The 23,207-nt window shown below is 42.9% G+C and overlaps 2 protein-coding genes across 5 annotated transcripts; one reads left to right on the forward strand and one right to left on the reverse strand.

The window, feature by feature from the left end:
- Positions 1 to 2,771: 2,771 nt before the first annotated feature.
- On the reverse strand, positions 2,772 to 13,567 carry LOC311101438 (phosphoserine phosphatase-like). Of its 4 annotated transcripts, none has more exons than XM_084142583.1 (6): positions 13,486 to 13,567; positions 6,788 to 6,931; positions 6,467 to 6,601; positions 6,095 to 6,240; positions 3,885 to 4,033; positions 2,772 to 3,389 (listed from the first exon to the last, which is right to left on the reverse strand). In XM_084142583.1, exons 1-6 carry the CDS (start codon positions 13,548 to 13,550, stop codon positions 3,279 to 3,281), a joined length of 750 nt encoding a protein of 249 aa, XP_083998709.1. In that variant the 5' UTR covers positions 13,551 to 13,567; the 3' UTR covers positions 2,772 to 3,278. The 4 variants fall into 4 exon arrangements, with proteins under 4 accessions (XP_083998709.1, XP_083998710.1, XP_083998712.1 ...); XM_084142584.1 differs by having other exon boundaries at positions 13,358 to 13,546; XM_084142586.1 differs by having other exon boundaries at positions 3,832 to 4,033; positions 13,486 to 13,540.
- A 1,193-nt stretch (positions 13,568 to 14,760) lies between these two features.
- On the forward strand, positions 14,761 to 23,206 carry LOC311102150 (T-complex protein 1 subunit zeta). The gene is made up of 14 exons (XM_084143383.1): positions 14,761 to 15,001; positions 15,515 to 15,578; positions 15,824 to 15,958; positions 16,205 to 16,378; positions 19,348 to 19,451; positions 19,553 to 19,663; positions 20,073 to 20,232; positions 20,571 to 20,653; positions 20,945 to 21,041; positions 21,346 to 21,493; positions 22,053 to 22,186; positions 22,379 to 22,481; positions 22,630 to 22,702; positions 22,815 to 23,206. The coding sequence occupies exons 1-14, from the start codon at positions 14,865 to 14,867 to the stop codon at positions 22,885 to 22,887; spliced, it is 1,596 nt and encodes a 531-aa protein (XP_083999509.1). The 5' UTR covers positions 14,761 to 14,864; the 3' UTR covers positions 22,888 to 23,206.
- Position 23,207: the final 1 nt, after the last annotated feature.

Below are 23,207 nucleotides of genomic sequence, written 5' to 3' on the forward strand. Positions count from 1 at the left end.
TACCTATGATGAAAATTACAGGCCTCTCTCATCTTTTTAAGTGGGAGAACTTGCACAATTGGTGGCTGACTAAATACTTTTTTTCCCCACTGTACTTGTTGAATGCATTTGCTGTTTGCTTTGGTTGTGTTTCAGATTATTTTTTGCCCAATAGAAATGAATGGTAAATAATATATTGTGTCATTTTGGAGTCACTTTGATTGTAAATAAGAATATAATATGTTTCTAAACACTTCTACATTAATGTGGATGCTACCATGATTACGGATAATCCTGAATAAATAATAATTAATGATGAGTGAGAGTTGGACACAAATATCATACCCCCCAAAAAATGTAGAAGTGTTTAGAAACATATTCTGTAATGGTGAGAGGTTAGCACAGGGGTTCTGTTAAGATAATGTATTAACTAACTATTTCAGTGTCTTTGTGCGTCTCCCAAAAGGTTGTAAGGCTTTTGGATCAAGAAACGGACAGAGCTCCAGTCTGCAACAGTCAGGTCGTCTTTATTCAGATAATTCTGTTATCACAATTTCAGATATTTTATACACACACGTCATACAAAAATCCCACCCCGCTTTAGGCGGGCTGTATTTTTCCACTGTACACATCTTGTAAGCTCAAACCTGGGTTTAGCTCATGTGATTTTCCTCTGCTCTCCTGACCATCAGGTCACACACACATGTTCTTATCATAGTCTACTCCTTGCTCGGGCAGGCTGTATTCTTTAGTTATCACCGTCCTCACAATATCCTGCAACATGTTTCATACTCTCTTCCAAGCCTAACAGTTCTCCTTCTTTGTTGTCTGGCCTAACTCCTACTCACATTGCTAAATAGTAACACAATGTAATCTCAACTTGCCCTACGCTCACACATTACTAGGTAGTAGTCTTATGATTCTAACACATTTCACACAGTTTCGGAGTGTAATAATTAGTCACTACTAAGAAAGTACTAATCATACTTAAAACAAGAACATTTCACAACTCTATTTAAGGGTGGAACATTTAGTCATTACTTTTAACCTGTATATATTTTAATTTCTATATCAGGTTCCCATACCTTTTTGGCCTACGACCATATTTTGATATCTGAAAATTCTTGTGACCCCACCCATGTGAAAAAAAGTATGTAATTAAGAGCCAATATTTTACTTTTTTCTTTGGGGCTATGGCAGTCGATTGAAAAATATTCCAACATTATTTCTGATTGTCTTCTCAACTCACCATCACATACTTTTAATGTGGGGCTATGACAGTCAATTGCAAATTAGTCTGACATGTCTCTTATCTCACCAGCACTAATGAGATGGGTGTGGCTTGATGCATGTCGCGTTGGAGCTTCTCAAAGTCAGGGGGCGTGGTCGACAATGCCATCTCATCTCTGCTGTCACATCCAACCTGGATCGTTATTTTGTTTTAAGGCAGAAGAGAGCACTGAATCCAGCTTCACACAGATATGAGCTGGCGAAAGGTAGCCTACCATCAGTTTTTGATGGTGTTTTCAACACAACTGGGAACTCCGAAAAATACGAGGTCAAATCATGACGTCAGTGATCTTCAGGTCAGAGCTCTAGAAAGAGGCCCAAGTTCCCGAGTTGGAATTCAAGTTTCAAGTTAATGTCACATGCACAAGTACAGTGAAATTCCTTTCTTGCAAACTCAAAGCCCAACACTGCAATAACAATGTATTACTAGAAAAAACAGAAAAACGAGAAATAAGATTTGAAAATGTGAAATACACAATAACGTCAGTAAGCATACAGTGGGGAAAAAAAGTATTTAGTCAGCCACCAATTGTGCAAGTTCTCCCACTTAAAAAGATGAGAGAGGCCTGTAATTTTCATCATAGGTACACGTCAACTATGACAGACAAAATGAGATTTTTTTTCTCCAGAAAATCACATTGTAGGATTTTTAACTGCGCCACTCAGGAGTTAGCATAAATTATTTATTTAACAGTGTTATCTGACAAAGGTATTGACGCAGGTTTCTGTGCCTCTGCCTCCCCACACATTGTTTTCACCATATCAATTGCGGCCGGTAATATCAGTCTCTACAATAGTGTGTGGAGCATAGCAGGCCTAGACATTCCCTGTGGGAATGATTCAAGTGCAATCTTTTCTCATTATCTAAGGGCGATCTCTGGTTGAATTTTATCTTTTAGATTTGAATCATTTTCATTTAGATTTAAGGATAACCACATTACAATGATTTTGAATTACAAAGACAATATATATATATATATATTTTTGTATACACTGTATACATTTTATTCAGAATTTTTGAAATTCTCTTGCGACCCCATTTTCATATCAGGCGACCCCTAGTTTGGGAACCGCTGGGTTAGCATGTCTTGGGGGTATGATATTTGTGCCTCTAACTTTCTCACTCATCATTAAGCATGGTAGCATTCACATTAATGTAGAAGTGTTTAGAAAAAACTTTTGACTACTTTAATACACAAAGTGTATTTGTCCCAATACTTTTGGTCCCCTAAAATGGGGGGAAAACATACAAAAAGTGCTTTAATTTCTAAACGGTTCACCCGATATGGATGAACATACCCTCAAATTAAAGCTGTTAGTCTGCACTTTAGTCATTGTATCATTTCAAATCCAAAGTGACAACAAAATAATGTGTCACTGTCCCAGTACTTTGAGCTCACTGTGTGGGCTATGTCATTGTTTAGTGGATGATACCATCAGAGGCTGTTGTGCTGTTGACACAAAGAAAATGAACAAGTAAATGACCACACATACTCAGAACTGCATTTTACACTTTTTACTATTATTAGTGTCAACAGCAAAAGTATTACATCTATAAATGCACATTTAATGGCACATATTGTAAAATGCAGTAGTTTTATTACCCTTCCCACAAAAGCTTTGACGTGAGGACAAAACCACAAAAGTGCAGTTTAAAAACACACAAATCCAGGATTGGTTTCAATTCAGGAATTAAACTAAAATACTGAGTTGAAATCGAGTCGACTCCAACCCTGCTCAAAACCCTCCAAAAAGGATAAAATTTGGTTAACCAGATTTTTTTTTAGTATTCTCTAGTATAAAAATCAACAAGGGTCAAACCCAAGAGGACACTATTGTAGTGTAAACATGTATTACAATTTATTTTTAAATCTATTGACTGGAAATAAAAAAATATTGTGCACTAGTTAAAACCATAAAAGGCACACCATTAGGTGAAAATAAAACATTGATGTTAGCATTAGTAACAATAGTTGTAAGAGGGTTCAGGTTTGTATGGTATTTCCTTGTTAAATCTTCTCCAGTTCTTTTAGCAGCTCTCCAAAACTTGTGACGTACCACAAACTTCTCTCCTTTACTTGTTGCCTGACCACGTTTCCACCAAATCCAATGAATGCATTCTGAAAAACAAAACAATGTGGTGAGGATAATTGTTTAAAAGTCAAAAGACATCCAGTGTCCATTATTCCAGTGTTACTTTACATTATAGCTGCTTTTAACACCTGACAATCTAGTATTGGGATGTATTCATTAGTCACAGACTGTAGCAAAATGTTTTGCAATGGAAACTAGTTTCTATTGGACAAATTCAGGTAGGTTCCTCCCCGGTTCAATCTGGTTGCTTCTGTTTGGTTCCTAGTGAATACACCCCTGAAATTGTGCCTTTGAAAAAGGCGCTTAAAACCCCATAACTCCCCTAGAGGCAAAGCACTGCTGTTGACTCTGTGGTCCACCTAACATGTGTTTCTGTGGTGTCTAAGGGTGTTGGGAGCAGAGAAAAAATAGAAATTTCCTTCACAAAATGGACAATAAAGTATTCTATGACAGAAAGCCGGAGATTACATAAATAACAGCTCGTCACCGGTCTTCTAGTGTATTGACAAGACAACACATACTGCAGGGGGACAGGCCTCCAGGTCTGTGGCTCCATCACCGATCATCACCACGTTCTTGAAGCCGTGCTTTTCCTTGAGCATGCTGATCACCTTCCCCTTCCCATTACTCTCAGATGTGGGCTGGGTCTCGTCAAAGCCAGCGTACTCACCTAGGAGGAAAATATTACGGTTTGAATTAGTAAAGGATTCCTCCCTGTAGATGCCAATCTACTGCTTGCTTGGTTGAAACCAGCCCTCTAAAGTCCAGTTCCAAGTTTTATTGTCACATGCACGAGTACAGTAAAATGCTTCACTTGCAAGCTCTACCCAACAGTGCAGTAATCAATATCAAAATAGTATAACTAATACAAATATATATACACACACAGTGGGGGAAAAAAGTATTTAGTCAGCCACCAATTGTGCAAGTTCTCCCACGTAAAAAGATGAGAGAGGCCTGTAATTTTCATCATAGGTACACGTCAACTATGACAGACAAAATGAGGAAAAAAATCCAGAAAATCACATTGTAGGATTTTTAATGAATTTATTTGCAAATTATGGTGGAAAATAAGTATTTGGTCAAAAACAAAAGTTTCTCAATACTTTGTTATATACCCTTTGTTGGCAATGACACAGGTCAAACGTTTTCTGTAAGTCTTCACAAGGTTTTCACACACTGTTGCTGGTATTTTGGCCCATTCCTCCATGCAGATCTCCTCTAGAGCAGTGATGTTTTGGGGCTGTCGCTGGGCAACACAGACTTTCAACTCCCTCCAAAGATGTTCTATGGGGTTGAGATCTGGAGACTGGCTAGGCCACTCCAGGACCTTGAAATGCTTCTTACGAAGCCACTCCTTCGTTGCCCGGGCGGTGTGTTTGGGATCATTGTCATGCTGAAAGACCCAGCCACATTTCATCTTCAATGCCCTTGCTGATGGAAGGAGGTTCACACTCAAAATCTCACACGATACATGGCCCCATTCATTCTTTCCTTTACACGGATCAATCGTCCTGGTCCCTTTGCAGAAAAACAGCCCCAAAGCATGATGTTTCCACCCCCATGCTTCACAGTAGGTATGGTGTTCTTTGGATGCAACTCAGCATTCTTTGTCCTCCAAACATGACGAGTTGAGTTTTTACCAAAAAGTTCTATTTTGGTTTCATCTGACCATATGACATTCTCCCAATCCTCTTCTGGATCATCCAAATGCACTCTAGCAAACTTCAGACGGGCCTGGACATGTACTGGCTTAAGCAGGGGGACACGTCTGGCACTGCAGGATTTGAGTCCCTGGCGGCGTAGTGTGTTACTGATGGTAGGCTTTGTTACTTTGGTCCCAGCTCTCTGCAGGTCATTCACTAGGTCCCCCCGTGTGGTTCTGGGATTTTTGCTCACCGTTCTTGTGATCATTTTGACCCCACGGGGTGAGATCTTGCGTGGAGCCCCAGATCGAGGGAGATTATCAGTGGTCTTGTATGTCTTCCATTTCCTAATAATTGCTCCCACAGTTGATTTCTTCAAACCAAGCTGCTTACCTATTGCAGATTCAGTCTTCCCAGCCTGGTGCAGGTCTACAATTTTGTTTCGGGTGTCCTTTGACAGCTCTTTGGTCTTGGCCATAGTGGAGTTTGGAGTGTGACTGTTTGAGGTTGTGGACAGGTGTCTTTTATACTGATAACAAGATCAAACAGGTGCCATTAATACAGGTAACGAGTGGAGGACAGAGGAGCCTCTTAAAGAAGAAGTTACAGGTCTGTGAGAGCCAGAAATCTTGCTTGTTTGTAGGTGACCAAATACTTATTTTCCACCATAATTTGCAAATAAATTCATAAAAAATCCTACATTGTGATTTTCTTCTCTCAATTTGTCTGTCATAGTTGACGTGTACCTATGATGAAAATTACAGGCCTCTCTCATCTTTTTAAGTGGGAGAACTTGCACAATTGGTGGGTGACTAAATACTTTTTCCCCCCCACTGTATATATAAAATAAAGAAAACGAGAATCAAGAAATAAGAGAGGAAGCTATATACAGAGTCAGTGCCAATACCAAATGTACAATGTGCAGGGATACTGGAGTAATAAGATGGCCACCCGTTTTTGCTTCCAGTCATCAAACCAAAACATCCAATAATATTCTAACATTAATGATCATACTGTCATCAACCACAGTGCATCCCTGCCACAGTGTGCGAGGTGATTCTGATACTGCTCTGATCTGCTCTTACCATTGAAGTAGAACTTGAGGCGGTTGGCATAAACGTGATGGAGGGGAATGTTGAGTTGAGTGGCGACATGCTCCACGATACAGCGGAAACCGCCAGAGATCAGGAACACCTTCACGTTGCGCTGGTGCAGACTATCAACAAGCTCCCTGGACAATGGACAAAAATGTGTCCATTTATTCTACAACATGCAGAAATTAGTACATGTTTCATAAGCGATTGTGCAACTTGAGGTTAGACACCCCGCTTGAAGAGACTACTTGAAGTTCAACCATTTTATGTGAGAATGATAATAAAATTACCATAGCCTTTGCTAATAATCAAATAGTGTTGAGTGGAAAAAAGATTGAACAATTGAAATCAACAACCACTTACTTAATACCTGCCGTCAACTGGGGAGGGTGGTCAGTTATCAGTTTGTTCACTTGTTCCCTCGAGCATCGGATGATGGACAGGCGGTCCGTCAGAGCGGTTTTAAAAGTCACTGACCCCCCCATCGCCTTGCGAGTCCTGAAATGAGAGAAACTCAATGTACTCAACAAATATGTTGAGAATGAAACATTTAGAAAATAACATGTAGAAAATGATGGCACAGGGAAATGTACAGGGGAATGTAGATGGGCCTAGGTAAAGAGAGGAGAGAAGAACATGCTTTTCAGCACACTTAAAATCATTACAAATTGCTACACAACCTACATTTCTGTGACAGCATCTCCAACCCCGCAGAATTTGGCTAGCTCATCAATGCCTTCTTCTCTGATAATAGTGCTGTCCACGTCGAAGCACACAGCGTCTGCTCTCCGGAAGATTTCCTTTGTCTGTGATAAAGTTGTCATTATGCTGAAACAAAAGCACGCAGGAGAGACAAAAACATAATTGGATTGTTTAACTGACAGTGGTCATTTCTATTTGGACAGGATGAGTGTATATGAAAGTGATGAGTGCATCGGACAAATAATTCAATTTGTTAATAGTAGACAGAGAAGCACGAGATTGAACTTCACTCAACTTTCTAGAGTTTTTCCCATTAGTTAACACTATCAACGTTTCCCTTTACTGTAGGAATTGTGATTGAATCAACACAACATTAGCCACTTTCAATGCAACATACAAGACTAACTATACAAGAGATTTTGTTGTAGGCAGACGCATCAGAGTAGGATTCTATTGCATTGACAGGCACGACTCAGGCATGTACTCTACACAGACCGGTGTGCCATTAACAATCAGAGCTGCAGTAGACCTATATGCAAATAGACATTGCCATATATGGATCTGTGTCATTCACTTTGAACTGGACTGTTTTTACAGCATCAGCGGTTGTGAGTAGATGTCCTTGTTTTGAGATCAAAGCTCTTGTAGGAAGCAATCACTCCCCCATTGCTGACTACAAATGATCTATAACTGGGCTAATAACTCACTAACTAGCAAAGGATATGTACAAATGTGCACAAATAGCTGCATCAAACAACAACATTCAGTCGCCTCCTTGCCTGAAGGACAAGTGTTTAAATAGGTTAATGTCAAGCCCTGCATGTTTTTTTCAAAACATGAACACCACACATTGGCTGTTACTGTAGGCTGAATGATAGGACAGCTATTTCCATGTTAAAATGTTATGGGATGCATTTTCTCCATTGTTTTTTTATGGTAGGCCACTCTGGTAGGCCTTCCTTATGATCAAGTAGCCACAGTAGCCTAGTTGACCACTAACCTAAAGCGGGTACAGCCCCAGTGTTCACAGTAAACGCGTGCCGGAAGTTGCACAGAACTTTCACAACGTTCGAGTTTGCACTCAGCAGACCTGAAATTTACTCAGTGATGAATTTTTTTTAGGGAACATTGGTTAGGAGTTAGGGGAAGGGTTAGCTAACATGATATGCAGTTACAAATTTGCTAAAAAGTACTAAGTAGTTGAAAAGTTGCTAAAATGCTTACGTTTTCCGGGATGAGATTCGAACACACAACCGTTGGGTTGCTAGACATTCACGTTATACGCCCACCCATTCTGACCAATCACCCTCCTTTCGTTTTGCCTAAAGTAACCTTCTGTCTTATGTAACCATCCCAAACGTAACAGACCATACTCATTTGAGTTTCCAGGATTTTCATTTACTATGTTATGTCTAGTCTGAGACCCGGCTGAAAATGTGGCCAAAGGAGATGAAAAATAAGATAATGTGATTGTGGTGTTATTTGCATATTGTATCCTGGTTGGCCATATGCTAATGAGGGCCTGGGGAATGTAGGGGTTCATGAGGAAAGCGCCGCTCTCTCATGTGGCTTGTAATGTGAAGAAACGTGAAGTTAGCAATAAATGTGCCTTCATAAAGATACACCGCTAGTAGTTATTTTACTCACGTACAGACACGTTTGATTACACGACATGGTGTCAGAAGTGGACTGGAACAAGTGTATTTACTAACAGAGTTTAGCTTACAGTACCTGGTTGAAAAGTTTTGGGAAGAAAATCGAGGAGGCTAATCAGCATGGAAGACATCGACGGAGAAGTGCAGCAGCCACCGGCAGCAGTGGGAAGAGGCCAGCCGCCCGTGCAAGGTGCAGCGGTAGGGGCACAGATACTCCCATATACAGGCCCAAGTGCTACATTTAGCATACAGCCGCCAGACCCGTTGGATTTTTTAAAACCTCAATAATGGACCAAATGGATTAGGAGGTTTAAGCACTTTCGCCAGGCGAGTAATCTTCACACATCTACCGAGGAGAACCAAGTAAACACTCTCATGTACTGTATGGGCGACGAAGCAGATGGCGTTTTGAGGGGTCTAAACCTAAACGAACTCCAGCAAAAACAGTATGGACAAATAAGAGACGGATTTCATGCATTCTTTATTGTGAAAAATAACATGATCTATGAGAGAGCCCAATTTAACATGCGGAGACAGGGGGGAAATGAAACAGTGGATTCTTTTGTCACAGCCTTATATGCCCTAGCAGAGTATTGCAACTATGGACTTTTGCACGATGAACTAATTAGAGAGACAGGCTAGTCGCATGTCTGCTAACCCAACATGCGTCTACAGAACGTATGCAGCTAGATCAAGATCTCACGCTAGATAGCGAAATTGAGATTAAGGCAAACTGAAGAAATGAAAAAGCAGCAAAGTTGCCTGCGAGGTCACACAGTAACAACAAGAGGCATGCTCAGTGGATAGAGTTATGCAGAAAGGCAGCCAGTGGATAGAGTTATGCAGAAAGGCAGCCAGTGGATAGAGTTATGCAGAAAGGCAGCCAGTGGATACAGAAATTCCAGCGTGAGAAAGCTAGCCATGAAAATGCTAATGACAAAAAGCAGTCAGTGTCGAAACTGTGGCAAAATCCCTGCACATCCAAGAGCACAGTGTGCAGCTAATTAAGTAGTGTGTCACTCCTGTCGGGAAAAAAGGACATTACCAAAGTGTGTGTGTCATTAAGAGCCGTAAACGAGGTTCAAGAAGAGGATGATACCATTTTCTTAGGAACAATAACAGCAGAAGGTGACCCATGGATGATTGACATTCAAGTGATGAACAGAAATGTGAAATTCAAAATAGACACTGGTGCCGATGTGACTGTTATCCCAGACAATGTGTTCAATCACATTTTTGCAGGAACCAGCAAGCCAGCTCTGCAAAAACCAATAAAACCTCTGCTAGGACCAGGAAGAGTGCCGCTGGACGTGACCGCCGTTGCAAGTACGGTTCTACAAAAGGGAGAAAAAGGACACACTGGAGGACGTGTATGTCATCAGAGATCTACACACAGCTTTACTAGGCAGACCAGCTATCACAAAGCTTGAGCAAGTTGCTCGACAGCATTGATTTACAGACACTGAAAGAAAGCTATCGAAAGCTGTGCAGCGGTCTTGACACAGTACAACAACCATATCCCATCAAGCTGAAACCCGGCGCAGAGCCCTACTCACTCCACAACGGATTCCTCTGACATTGCTGCCAAAAGTCAAGAAAGAGCTCAAGGTCCAAGGTTGTCACCAGAGTGGAGGAGCCCATGGACTGGTGCGCCGGCATGGTGGTTGTCCCAAAGAAGAATGGTGACGTGCGGATATGTCGATTTCATCAGTCTCAATGAGTCAGTGTAGAGAAAAATACATACTTCCCACTGTCGAACAGACCCTTGGCTCACTAGCCGGGGTAAAGATCTTCAGCAAGCTTGATGCGAACATGGGCTTCTGGCAGATCCCGCTAGCTGAGGAGTCAGTTAAGCTAACAACCTTCATCACACCATTCGGACTTTACTACTTCAACCATCTGCCTTTTGGCATCGCTTCAGCACCTGAACACTTCCAGAACAGAATACTGACAGAGGTCACTGAAGGCCTGGAAGGTGTGGTCTGTCACATGGATGATGTGTTGGTCTGGGGCCCAAACTCAGGAGGAGCATGATGTAAGACTTCATGCCACATTGCAGAAGATGGAAAAAGCCGGCTTAACTCTGAACATGGACAAATGTGACCTGTCAAAAGGAGGAAGTGAAGTTCCTGGGCCACATTATCTCGGACAAAGGAGTACAGCCCGACCCGACAAAGACTGTCAAGAAGATGGCGGAGCCATCCAACGTCAGCGAGCTACAGAGTTTTCTAGGAATGGTGAACCAACTGGGAAAGTTCATCCCTCAGTTAGCAGAAAAGGACAAACCTCTCAGAGACCTACTCTCAAAGAAAACCCACTGGTACTGGGGGGCCAACCAAGTCAGCGCCTTCAAAGAGCTGAAGGAGGAGCTGACATCCACACCCGTGCTAGCCCTGTACGACCCAAACAAAGAGATCAAGGTGTCAGCCGATGAGTCTTCCTACGGACTAGGAGGAGTGCTGTTGCAGAAGAAGAGCATGGAATGGAGACCCGTTGCCTACGCTTCCTGGTCTCTCACACCGACCAAGCTGAGATACGCTCAAGTGGGAAAATAAGCTCTGGGGCTGACATGGGCATGTGAAAACTTCAGAGACTTTCTCATTGGTCAACACTTTCAGCTGGAAACTGATCACAAACCGCTCCCGAGCCTTCTGGGGAACCAACCCTTGGACACCCTTCCCCCACGAATCCAACGCTTCAGGATGGGACTTATGAGATACTCCTACACGATTGCTCATGTCCCTGGAAAGAGTTTGTGGACTGCAGACACGCTGTCACGTGCGCCAGTCAAAGCCAAAGCTACTGCTGCAGAAAAGGAGCTCATGGAGAGCACAAATACATATGTGGATGCCATCATGGAACAGCTTCTAGCGAGTGTTTCCTACGTGGACAATCTGAGAGAACAACTGAAAGCCGACAGTGTGTGCTCAAAAGTCATGACAATGTGTCAGGAAGAATGGTCAGAGTTCAACGGATGCGAAGGACTGCTGAAACTGTACTGGGCAGAACGCGCTTTTCTCACAGTGCACAACGGTCTTCTGTTGAAAGGAACAAGACTTGTCATTCCATCAGCCTTACGAAATGATGTCCTCACTAAGCTGCACAAGGGTCATCAAGGTGTGGTCAAGTGCACAGAACGCGCACAACAGGCTGTGTGGAGGCCTGGACTCAGCCAGCAACTGAACTAACTTGTGCTTAACTGCAGGACATGCATCAAAGAGCACACAAACCACACAGAACCACTCATACCATCACAACTTCCTGATAGACCATGGCAAAGACTGGGAGTGGACTTGTTCACTCTGAAAAGCACCACCTACCTGCTAGTGGTGGACTACTTCTCAAGGTGTGTGGAAATCGCAAACCTGTCACTAACAAAGTCTGCAGACGTCGTAGTTCATCTGAAGTCCTGCCATGGGGTACCTGAGGTCCTGGTTATGGACAATGGGCCTCAGTTCTCCGGAAGACCCCTTTCCGACTTCGCTGCAGAGTATGGATTTTGCCATGTCACCAGCGGTCCAAAGTTCCCACAAAGTAACGGAGAGGCGGAACGCGCCGTTCAGATGGTGAAGAACCTCCTCAAGAAAGCAGCTGACCCTTACCTTGCTTTTCTGGCCTATCAGTCAACTCCGCTCCAGAATGGCTTCAGCCCGGCACAACTGCTGATGGGATGACAGCTTCGTACCACAGTGTCAATACTCCCATCGCTGCTAGACGCATCACTACCAAACACAGCTGTGGTCAGCTCAAAGGAAAATGAGAAGGGGTGCGGATCAGCAACGCTTCAACAAACGTCACAGAGTCAGCGACCTCAGCAGACTCCCAACTGGAAAACAGGTGTGGGTGACTGACTCAAAAGTCACAGGAACAGTGCTGAGAGAACATGCAGCACCACGATCCTACATGGTGGAAGTTCCCCACGGGTCTGTCCGCAGGAACAGACATCACCTCATCCCTATGGATGGACCTGAGAACAAGAACGCTACGCATGAGAAGATTCAAGTGTCTTCACCACTCCGACACACCACATTGCCAGAACCACCAACACCCAAGGTAATCCTGGATGTACCTGCTACACCCAGAACAAGGTCTGGGCGAGCAATAGTTAAACCTCAAAGACTGTATTTATAAGTCAGCACAACAGGAACAAAAGACTGAACTCAAAGTAAAAAATAAAATAAAAAAGACAAAACAACAGCTGTCAAGTTGTTACAGTTCTAACTTACCAGCAGGATAGATTTGTGTTAAAAGAAATGAGAGATGCATTTTGGGTTAAAGTTTTACGTTCATGACTATGTTGAAGGAAGAGGCAGGAAGAGACCTAACGACATAAGGGCAGAATAATCACTTGAGATCTTTTGAGACAAAGGCATTCTACCCTTTGTTCTCTGAAAAGGGGAGATGTGGTGTTATTTGCATATTGCATCCTGATTGACCATATGCTAATGAGGGCCTGGGGGATGTAGAGGTTCACGAGGAAAGCATTACTCTTTCTCATGTGGCTTGTAATGTGAAGCAACGTGAAGTTAGCAATAAATGTGCCTTCATAAAGATACACAGTTAGTAGTTATTTTACTCATGTACAGACAAGTTTGATTACACGACAGTGATCAGCTCAAGCATGCGATAGAAAATCTGATGATTTAACGAGCCCAAAACTAACATTTCTATTCTATTGTTAAAAATTACACCGAATTAATGTTGCGTCACCCTCTCCTCGCGAAAAAGTGCCCGGCATGCGCGCAAAAGGTGATGAATGCCATTGCAAGCTTGAGTTTCTACTACGATGCATTTGTGCAGGGTCGGCATGACAGAGAAAAACAATAGAGTTCATTTGAAATCATGCAATGCGTTACATAATGTATCAATTTAAGGACAATATATACATCAGTATTACCTGTGCAAAGTGTCTTTGATGGTGTTAAATGTTACTCTTCATATGTCTTTTTGGCATGTGCTGGTCCTGCAAGCTAAGTCTACTTTCTTCAATAAAAAAACACGTTTGTGTAAAATGTTCTTACTTACTGGTTACTAAAGCGTTGATATGGCACTGTCCACGGTTTCAGCATTGGCCGACTTCGCAGATGCATTCAATAGGTTCAGTGAGGAAGATAAAGCTGAGCGAATCAAAAGAAAGCCGCCACTTGAGACCGCCCACTACTGTTTGCTTTTACCAGAGACACTTTTGAGGAGATGGGAAACTAAATTGAAATCGTATAATCGGCCATTATGTACGATGCCCATGCTACTTCAGTGGGCCGCGCGGTGCACTCTGGGCGATTTTGGGACAAGGAGAGCTTTCCTTCAAGGAGTGAATGGGAGTCAATAGGGCACTAGCTCAAAAACCCAACATTAGCATGTATTTCGTCAACAAGAAGTACAACATTACAAATATTTTCCAAGATGTGAGATAATTAACTTGCTATCTGTAATATTGTATAGATTTGGAATCGCGACATTATGTACTTTCGAGGAAAATATGCACGTTTCATACCCTGATTTTGAGAAGGGATTGCGTGACGATTAGCTTCGACAGGCAGCTGGGTGCGGCGTTATACGTTCCTACATTCATTGAACATTGGATTCCTCTCTCCTCCTTTCTCTAACATCTCTGCTTTTACGTAACCTCAGAGGGGTAGAGGAAGCGAGATGCCCAACTCGGCGGAAAATATGTCCAGCAGGTGGCGTTTTTTCGTTGCTTCGCCCACTAAGCAAGGAGTTTTAGTATGGAGGTCAGTGAGAGTGTCGAATTTGGTCAACAACAAAAATGTATGGCTTATTTGCTACGTGAGGTTTATTTGATCAAATATAAGTTTCGTAATGCTTAAATTGTTACGAGTGTACTGATATAAGTAGGACACGTGACATCCCGGCAACTTTGAGAAAAAACACTATATATCGGAGTTGTCTCGAGATGGCTATGCCACCCCCAAATGCATTGTCTATTTGACAGTGAGACAAATGACAAATCTAATTTTACATCTACATTTGCTATTTATGTCCATATTAATAATATTTCCTTTCATACAAGGTGGTTGCTCATGATGGTAGGGCACTTTTGATCTAATTTATAAATCACATCCACTTCTAAACAGCTGAGCTTGCACAGATGTGTAATATAAAGATCAGTGAATTTGCGCCGCTCAGCGCCAAATTGAACCTCGTGAACAAATAGGTTGACTCCGCCTTTTCCGTATTTGAATTACCTATTGTTCCACCAATTACACAGGGTCATTTGGATTTCCGTCTAACATCTAGCCAATAAGACGACAGTAAGGCGGGAGCAATGTCAATTTCCGCACGTGAAGCCCAGAGAGTTCCAGAAACCGGCCTTTCTTAGTTTAGCGTTAGCCTTTACAGTAAATTCTACAGCGTGGATTAACTGAATAGCAAATGTTTACACCATGACTGCTATAAAGGCATTAAACCCGAAAGCTGAGGTAGCCCGTGCTCAGGCCGCTCTTGCAGTAAATATCAGTGCTGCTCGGGGTCTTCAGGATGTGCTCAAAAGTAATTTGGGACCAAAAGGAACAATGAAAATGTGAGTGCAATTGGCCATGCTCGCTAGCAGTTAGCATGCTACTGCTGCTAGTTTAGCTAACATCGTGGTATCCTGGCAGCCAGTAGACCATTTATGGTATTAGATATGTTTATTTTGTCAGATCCATTTGTACGCAGTAGTTTCTCTAAGAAACTATGTTAGCTTGATAGATAGTGCTGGATTTCCTAGCCACCTCCTAAATACGTAGCTACCGTTAGCTAGCTATAATTTAGCTAGCTGGATTATCATCAGGGAGTGGTTTTACAATGGGCACTGGATTATTTGACCAATCAATGTTATTAGCTAGAAAGGATAATCAGCAGACACCTAAACCCTTTGGAGACTTACTGAAAAGCTATCAGTTTATATACAACTAGTCTCATTGACATTGTCTTCTAGCTATACTCGTGATTTAGATACATTACTGTACAATTCATCTAGTCATGCATTAACGTCACATATTCAAACATTTGGTGAGCCTCTAACAAATTATTTTTGTGTGCTTGTTTGCAGGCTTGTATCAGGGGCTGGTGACATAAAGCTGACCAAAGATGGTAATGTCTTGTTGCACGAAATGGTAAGATAAATATCCCATGAGATTGATGTACAGTTAACGCCCATGTGTGCTTTTTTTGTAGCTCCCATGGATTTTACTGTGCTACAGTAAAGTGTTGTCTGTAACCTCTGCATTGGAGGAGTTGCATTCTCCTCCACATGTATTCAGCAGACCAGTACATTTAATCTAACATCTGTAACCTTACTAATTGTGAGATATATTGCCTTATAGTCTTGCTTTGACACTTATGTCTTGTCTTCAATCAGCAAATCCAGCATCCGACAGCATCCTTGATTGCCAAAGTGGCTACGGCACAGGATGACATCACAGGTGACGGTACAACATCCAATGTGCTCATCATTGGGGAGCTCCTGAAACAAGCAGACCTCTATGTGTCAGAGGTGAGATTTGGTTTGGCGGACGCCCCCAACATGTAATTGAAATAGTTTCCTAGTTAAAATAATGGATTTTCATAAAGACCTTTCATTTTAGCAAGGTTGTGTGATGACTTAATTATTTAATTGATAAATGTAGAATCGGTGCATCTAAAGCAGGTTGCAGAATCTGCATCCCAGTACCATTAGTCAACCCCCTATTCCTGTGTTTTTTCCCAACCTTTTTTTATTTTTTACTTTGCACCCAAAAAGGGTCTCCACCCACGGATAATAGCAGAAGGTTTTGAGGCAGCCAAGGAGAAAGCTCTGGAGGTATTGGAGGAGATGAAGGTGACCAGAGAGATGGACAGAGAGACCCTCATCCACGTGGCCCGCACCTCCCTCAGGACCAAGGTCCACGCCGAGCTGGCTGATCTCCTCACAGAGGTAGAAGTGTGTGTGTGACTGTTTGTTGTGAGTTGTGGTTTGGAGAGTTCTTGAATCTGGCTCATGTTACTTTATTGGTCATCAAGAAAGCACTTGTCCAGACTTGGGTTCAAATACACTGAACAAAAATATAAAAGCAACAATTTCAAAGATTTTACTGAGTCACCGTTCATATAAAGAAATTAGTAAATTGAAATTAATTCATTAGGCCCTAATCTATTGATTTCACATGACTGGGAATACAGATATGCATATGTTCTTCACAGATACCTTGGGAGAAGAAGAAAAAAGGTAGGGGCGTGGATAAGAAAAGCAGTCAGTATCTGGTGTGACCACCATTTGGCTCGTGCAGCGCGACACATCTTCACATAGAGTTGATCAGGCTGTTGATTGTGGCCTTTGGAATGTTGTCCCACTCCCCTTCAATGGCTGTGCGAAGTGGCTGGATATTGGCGTGAACTGGAACACGCTGTTGTACACGTCGATCCAGAGCATCCCAAACATGCTCAATGGGTGACATGTCTGAGTATGCAGGCCATGGAAGAACTGGAACATTTTCAGCTTCCAGGAATTGTGTACAGATCCTTGCAACATGGGGCCGTGCATTATCTTGCTGAAACATTGAGGTGATGGCGGCGGATGAATGGCACGACAATGGGCTTCAGGATCTCGTCACAGTGTCTATGTGCATTCAAATTGCTGTCCATAAAATGCAATTGTGTTTGTTGTCCGTAGCTTATGCCTGCCCATAACACAACCCCACCGCCAACATGGGGAACTCTGTTCACAACGTTGACATCAGCAAATCGCTCGCCCATACAACGGCCATCTGCCCGGTACAGTTGAAACCTGGATTTTTCTGTGAAGAGCACATTTCTCCAACATGCCAGTGGCAATTGAAGGTGAGCATTTGCCCACTGGAGTCGATTACGACACCGAACTGCAGTCAGGTCAAGACCCTGGTGAGGACAACGAGCATGCAGATGAGCTTCCCTGAGACTGTTTCTGACAGTTTGTGCAGAAATTCTTAAGTTGTGTAAACCCACAGTTTCATCAGCTGTCCGTGTGGCTGGTCTCAGATGATCTTGCAGGTCAAGAAGCCGGATGTGGAGGTCCTGGGCTGCCGTGGTTACACGTGGTCTGCTGTTCAGGCCGGTTGGATGTACTGCCAAATTCTCTAAAACGATGTTGGAGGTGGCTTATGATAGAGAAATGTACATTAAATTCTCTGGCAACAGCTCTGGTGGACATTCCTGCAGTCAGCATGCCAATTGCATGCTCCCTCAACTTGAGACATCTGTGGCATTGTGTTGTGACAAAACTGTACATTTGAATGGCCTTTTATTGTCCTGAGCACAAGGTACACCTGTGTAATGACCATGCTGTTTTAATCTGCTTCTTGATATGCCACAACTGTCAGGTAGATGGATTCTCTTGGCAAAGGAAAAATGCTCACTAACAGGGATGTAAACATTTGTGCATAACATTTGAGAGAAATAAGCTTTTTGTGCTTAATGGAACATTTCTGGGATATTAGTTCAGCTCATGAAACGTGGGACCAACACTTCATGTTGCATTTATATTTTTGTATAATTTGAAATCTTTCAAATACTTACACTATATATACAAACGTTTGTCAAATTTATGCTCTGCTAGAGCTGCCCCGGTCAACTGTAAGTGCTGTTATAGTGAAGTGGAAACTTCTACGAGCATGAACGGCTCCGCTGCGAAGTGGTAGGCCACACAAGCTCACAGAACGGGACCGCCAAGTGCTGAAGCGTGTAAAAAATAGTCTGCCAGTTGCAACACTCACAACCGAGTTCCAACCTGCCTCTGGAAGCAACGTCAGCACAAGAACTGTTCCTCGGGAGCTTCATAAGCCTAAGATCACCATGCGCAATGCCAAGCGTCAACTGGAGTGGTGTAAAGCTCCCTGCCATTGGACTCTGGAGCAATAGAAACGCGTTCTCTGGCGTGATGAATCCCGCTTCACCACCTGGCAGTCCAACAGACAAATCTGGGTTTGGCGGATGCCAGGAGAACGCTACCTGCCCCAATGCATAGTGCCAACTGTAACATTTGGTGGAGGAGGAATAATGGTTTGGGGCTTTCATGGTTTGGGCTAGGTCCCTTAGTTCCAGTGAAGGGAAATCTTAACGCTACAGCGTACAATGACATTATTCTAGATGATTTTGTGCTTCAAACTTTGTGCCCACAGTTTGGGGAAGGCCCTTTCCTGTTTCAGCATGACAATGCCCCTGTGCACAAAGCGAGGTCCATACATCGGTGTGGGAGAACGTGACTGGCCTGCAGAGAGCCCTGACCTCAACCCCATCGAACACCTTTGGGATTAATTGGAACGCCGACTGCGAGCCAGGCCTAATCGCCCAACATCAGTGCCCAACCTCACTAATGCTCTTGTGGCTGAATGGAAGCAAGTCCCCGCAGCAATGTTCCAACATCTAGTGGAAAGCCTTCCCAGAAGAGTGGAGGCTGTTATAGCGGCAAAGGGGGACCAACTCCATATTAATGCCCATGATTTTGGAATGAGATTTTCGACGAGAAGGTGTCCACATACTTTTGGTAGTAAAGAGCAGGGATGGGCTACTCTAGTCCTCAGGCCGGAGTGGTGTCACACTTTTCCCCCACCCCTAGCAAACACAGCTGATTTTAAACTAATTGCATTCTAAACTGAATATCATGACTAGTTGGTCTATTGGAGTCAGTGTGTGGGCTGGGGCAAAAGTGTGACGCCAATCAGGCCCCCGAGGACTGGAGTTGCCCATCCCTGACTTAAAGCATTTACTTGAGCCTGGCTGGTGTGGGACTTTTCTGGGGGGCTCTTCCATGGGTTCCATTACGCCAGACAAGCTTAATCAAGCAATACGGTACTAGCTGTACTTGTCATTCAACTGTATGATCACCACATCTAATAACTTCACTCCCCTCACTTTGGGGATATTTTTCAGGCTGTGGTGGATGCTGTGCTGGCTATCCACAGACCCAATGAGCCTATTGACCTGTTCATGGTGGAGATCATGGAGATGAAGCATAAGACTGACAGCGACACACAGTGAGTGTACATATCTCTCTCCCTCATACAGTCACACTCAGTCACTGACAATGCGTACATTCGAATTGTGTCCAACATTATGCCCTTTGTCCGCTCCTTAGGCTGATCCGAGGCCTGGTGTTGGACCACGGCGCCCGTCATCCAGACATGAAGAAACGGGTGGAGGACGCCTTCGTGCTCACTTGCAATGCCTCTTTGGAATATGAGAAAACGTCAGTATAACATTAGCGCAGCTATCTTTTGGCTTTTTCTAGCTGGAATAGATTTGTAGGCATGGGTGAATTCTGTGTTACTGTCAGTAGTAGACACTGTGCAAAAACATCCTTTCACTACTTCTTTACTAAGGGTGAGTGCTGTCCTTTGCCTCACCTACTCCATGGAGAAGTGAATGCAAGTACTGCAGTTTAGTTTATTTCAGAGATGAGGCGCAAAGCTCTTTAAGCATGAATGAGTTTTGGTAATTGGAAAGTCAATATTATAGGATGTAACTACTACAGGAAAGGGGCTTGTAGTGTGACCGCCTATGTTGTATACTTTCCTAATGGAGTGTCCTCATCAGTTTGTGAAAAGAGCATGGATTTATAAACAGTCAGTTCACATAAACCCCTGCTTTACTTTCAGCGAGGTGAACTCTGGCTTCTTCTACAAGAGTGCTGGCGAGAGGGAGAAGCTGGTGGCTGCTGAGAGGAAGTTCATCGAGGAGCGTGTTAAGAAGATCATCGAGCTCAAGAATGCAGTGTGTTCTGATAACAACAAGGGCTTTGTGGTCCTCAACCAGAAGGTATGACTAGGAAGTTACCTTTTTCGCCAGTTAATACATTATTTTGGAAATGTGAACTGTGAGCTATCAAAGGAAATTATGTTTAGACTCTCAGGCAATACTAACTTATTAAGCAGAAGTGTCTGACGGCACAGTGAACACCCTTGTGTGCTTTCTTTGTAGCTCCCCTGGATTTTACTCTGTGCTACAGTAAAGTGTGGTCTGTAACCTCTGCATTGGAGGAGCTGCATTCTCCTCCACATGTATTCAGCAGACCAGTACATTCAGTGTTGCAGCATATTAAAGATGATTTTAATTGGGTTCGTTAAATATCACAATAAAAATGTTGCTCCTTACAGGGCATTGACCCATATTCCCTGGATAGTCTGGCCAAAGAGGGGATTGTAGCTCTGCGTAGGACCAAGAGGAGGAACATGGAAAGGTAAAAAAAATATATATATATATATATAGCCTGCCTTATTCTTTGTTCGTTTACAAGCTTGAACAGTGCATTTCGGAGAGACACTTGGGCATGGACGAATTCTGTGTTACTCTTGTCAGTAGTAAAATCAGTCAGACACTATGCAAAAGCATATTTTCATTCCTACTTTACTAAATGTGAGTGCTGTCCTGTGCCTCACCTACTCAGTGGAGGAGTGAATACAATGTAGTCTGTGTGTGTGACTGTAATAATTTACAGTGTGTCTTGCTGACCCTTTTACCCGCCCCCCAGACTCACCCTGGCCTGTGGAGGTATCGCCATGAACTCTTTTGAAGACCTCACTCCAGAATGCCTGGGCCAGGCTGGTCTGGTCTATGAACACACCCTGGTGAGTTAACGTGCTGGGTCTTTACCTCTAGACCAGGACAAACCGTCAAATGGTCTGTACCAGTTTCCAAAACATTTGCAACAGAATTCCTCGTGTTGTGTGGGTGGGTGGAATCACTACCCACATTCACCCCACTAAGTAAGGATACAAAAGGGGCCTATCAGCTTGCCTTGTCTCTGTCCAATACTATGAAAATCTATGATTTGGTAAAAATATGTATAAGACGTCATGAAGGTCAAATATGTAATATTGTGCTTTATCATGAAGTTAAATATGTAATGTAGTGGTTTCTCACCCTTTACAGGGTGAGGAGAAGTACACATTCATAGAGAAGTGTGGGAACCCCCGGTCAGTGACCCTGCTGGTGAAGGGACCCAACAAACACACCCTGACCCAGATCAAAGACGCAGTCAGGGATGGGCTCAGGGCCGTCAAGAACGCCATCGAGGACGGTACGTACTGCTGCAATGGAAGTTCATCTGACACTCTAGGCAGGATTAATCAAACTCAGCAACTATTTGAATCCAGCTCTGTTAGGCTCTACTATCAGATGATATTGAGTGGGGGAGTTTTTGGTTTTATCAAGATGGGACTGATTCTGTAACGATGCTGGAATAGATTTGTAGGCATGGATGAATTCTGTGTTACTCTGTCAGTAGTAGATGCAATCAGACACCATGCAAAAGCATCCTTTCACTTCTTCCTAACTAAAGGTGAGTGCTGTCCTGTGCCTCACCTACTCCATGGAGAAGTGAATACAAGTAGCAAATTTAAGTGCATACTAAAACTCTTCAGGAACGGTCCACTGTAAAGTCTTTCCTATGGAATGTTGAGAAGTCTGCGGTCAGGGGGCATCCATTAACATTTTCAAACTCTACTCTGCCTCAAAACACTTAATTTGTGTGTATAATAATACATTTTTGAAATCTGTTTGTTTCTGACTGAGCTCTTCAGTACTGCTTATCAGCCAGTCAGCTGTTGTTCAGTCTGACCCCAGTGTTGACTTTGCAGGCTGCGTGGTGTCAGGGGCCGGGGCCTTTGAGGTAGCTGTGCATGATGCTCTGATAAAGCACAAACCCTCAGTGAAGGGCCGGGCTCAGCTGGGTGTGCAGGCTTTCGCTGATGCCCTCCTCATCATCCCTAAGGTATGTAATGAGTCTTAAACGAAGGTTGTTATTTAATTTTTTTTCTTATTTTTGTCAATGCCTTCCGTGCTTTAGCATTGTATTGATATAACGTCTATATAACTCTGACAATGAAGGATATCCAGCTTTTAGTTAAGAAAAGTCTCAGAGCTATTGCTATATACTGCTAACTGACTGTTTCTTTCTCTCCAGGTACTAGCCCAGAACTCTGGGTATGATCCAATGGAGACCCTGGTCAAACTCCAGACAGAGTACAAAGAGAGTGGTCAGCTGGTTGGAGTGGACCTGAGTTCTGGTATGCAATTTAAAGTTTTTTCTTAAAATCTCAAACTGAGGATAGGGATTTATTTCACATCCAATTGCATGGCACATCATACCCATTTCCTATGTCAAAACTAAAAATATTAAAATTCACTTTAAATTGACCAATTATTTTTCTTTAGGTGAACCAATGGTCGCTTCAGAAGCTGGGGTTTGGGATAACTACAGTGTTAAGAAACAACTCCTTCACTCATGGTAAGAACAACACACCCTTTTTAATATCTCAAATCAGTACAACCCTTTAGATTTAAGATTCAATGACCCTTTGGATTAAACTGTTATTGATTTATTTGTTTTCTGTCCACAGCACGGTAATAGCCAGCAACATCCTGTTGGTGGATGAGATCATGAGAGCAGGCATGTCATCCCTGAAGGGCTAAGGTCAGAACCGATGACAGAGATGAGCTCTTGTGGATGACTACCACTTCAGATACTAGTTATTAGAGCAACCTCGTAGAATAACTAGGGGAATAAATGGACCAGTATTAGGTTCTCATCCTAGGTGGTGATTGGAGAATGCTCTTGTTCCCCTGCTTGTTGATATGTCCGTTCTGTCGTATTATACATGGATGGAGACTTTCATCCCACAAATGAGTTAATTTCCCTCCCACAAATGTGTTTTTGTTTTTTGTTATGGATCATACCAAGAATGTATAAACCTCACTCTTAGTATGTAATAAACCTGTAGCTTGGCTCTGAT

Source organism: Coregonus lavaretus (genome assembly GCF_964263955.1).
Source record: "Coregonus lavaretus genome assembly, chromosome: 26".
Lineage (NCBI taxonomy): Eukaryota > Metazoa > Chordata > Actinopteri > Salmoniformes > Salmonidae > Coregonus > Coregonus lavaretus.

Bases quoted from the DNA above. Each gene is read 5' to 3' on its own strand.
- LOC311102150 (XM_084143383.1), top strand. From the start codon at position 14,865: ATGACTGCTATAAAGGCATTAAACCCGAAAGCTGAGGTAGCCCGTGCT. The intron at 19,664-20,072 runs GTCAGTATAACA...CTTTACTTTCAG, and splicing joins TCTTTGGAATATGAGAAAAC to CGAGGTGAACTCTGGCTTCT. The intron at 20,654-20,944 runs GTAAAAAAAATA...CCCGCCCCCCAG, and splicing joins AAGAGGAGGAACATGGAAAG to ACTCACCCTGGCCTGTGGAG.
- LOC311101438 (XM_084142583.1), bottom strand. From the start codon at position 13,550: ATGCATCTGCGAAGTCGGCCAATGCTGAAACCGTGGACAGTGCCATAT. The intron at 6,241-6,466 runs GTAAGTGGTTGT...TCCATTGTCCAG, and splicing joins CAGTTGACGGCAGGTATTAA to GGAGCTTGTTGATAGTCTGC. The intron at 3,390-3,884 runs GTATGTGTTGTC...TTTGTTTTTCAG, and splicing joins TGGAGGCCTGTCCCCCTGCA to AATGCATTCATTGGATTTGG.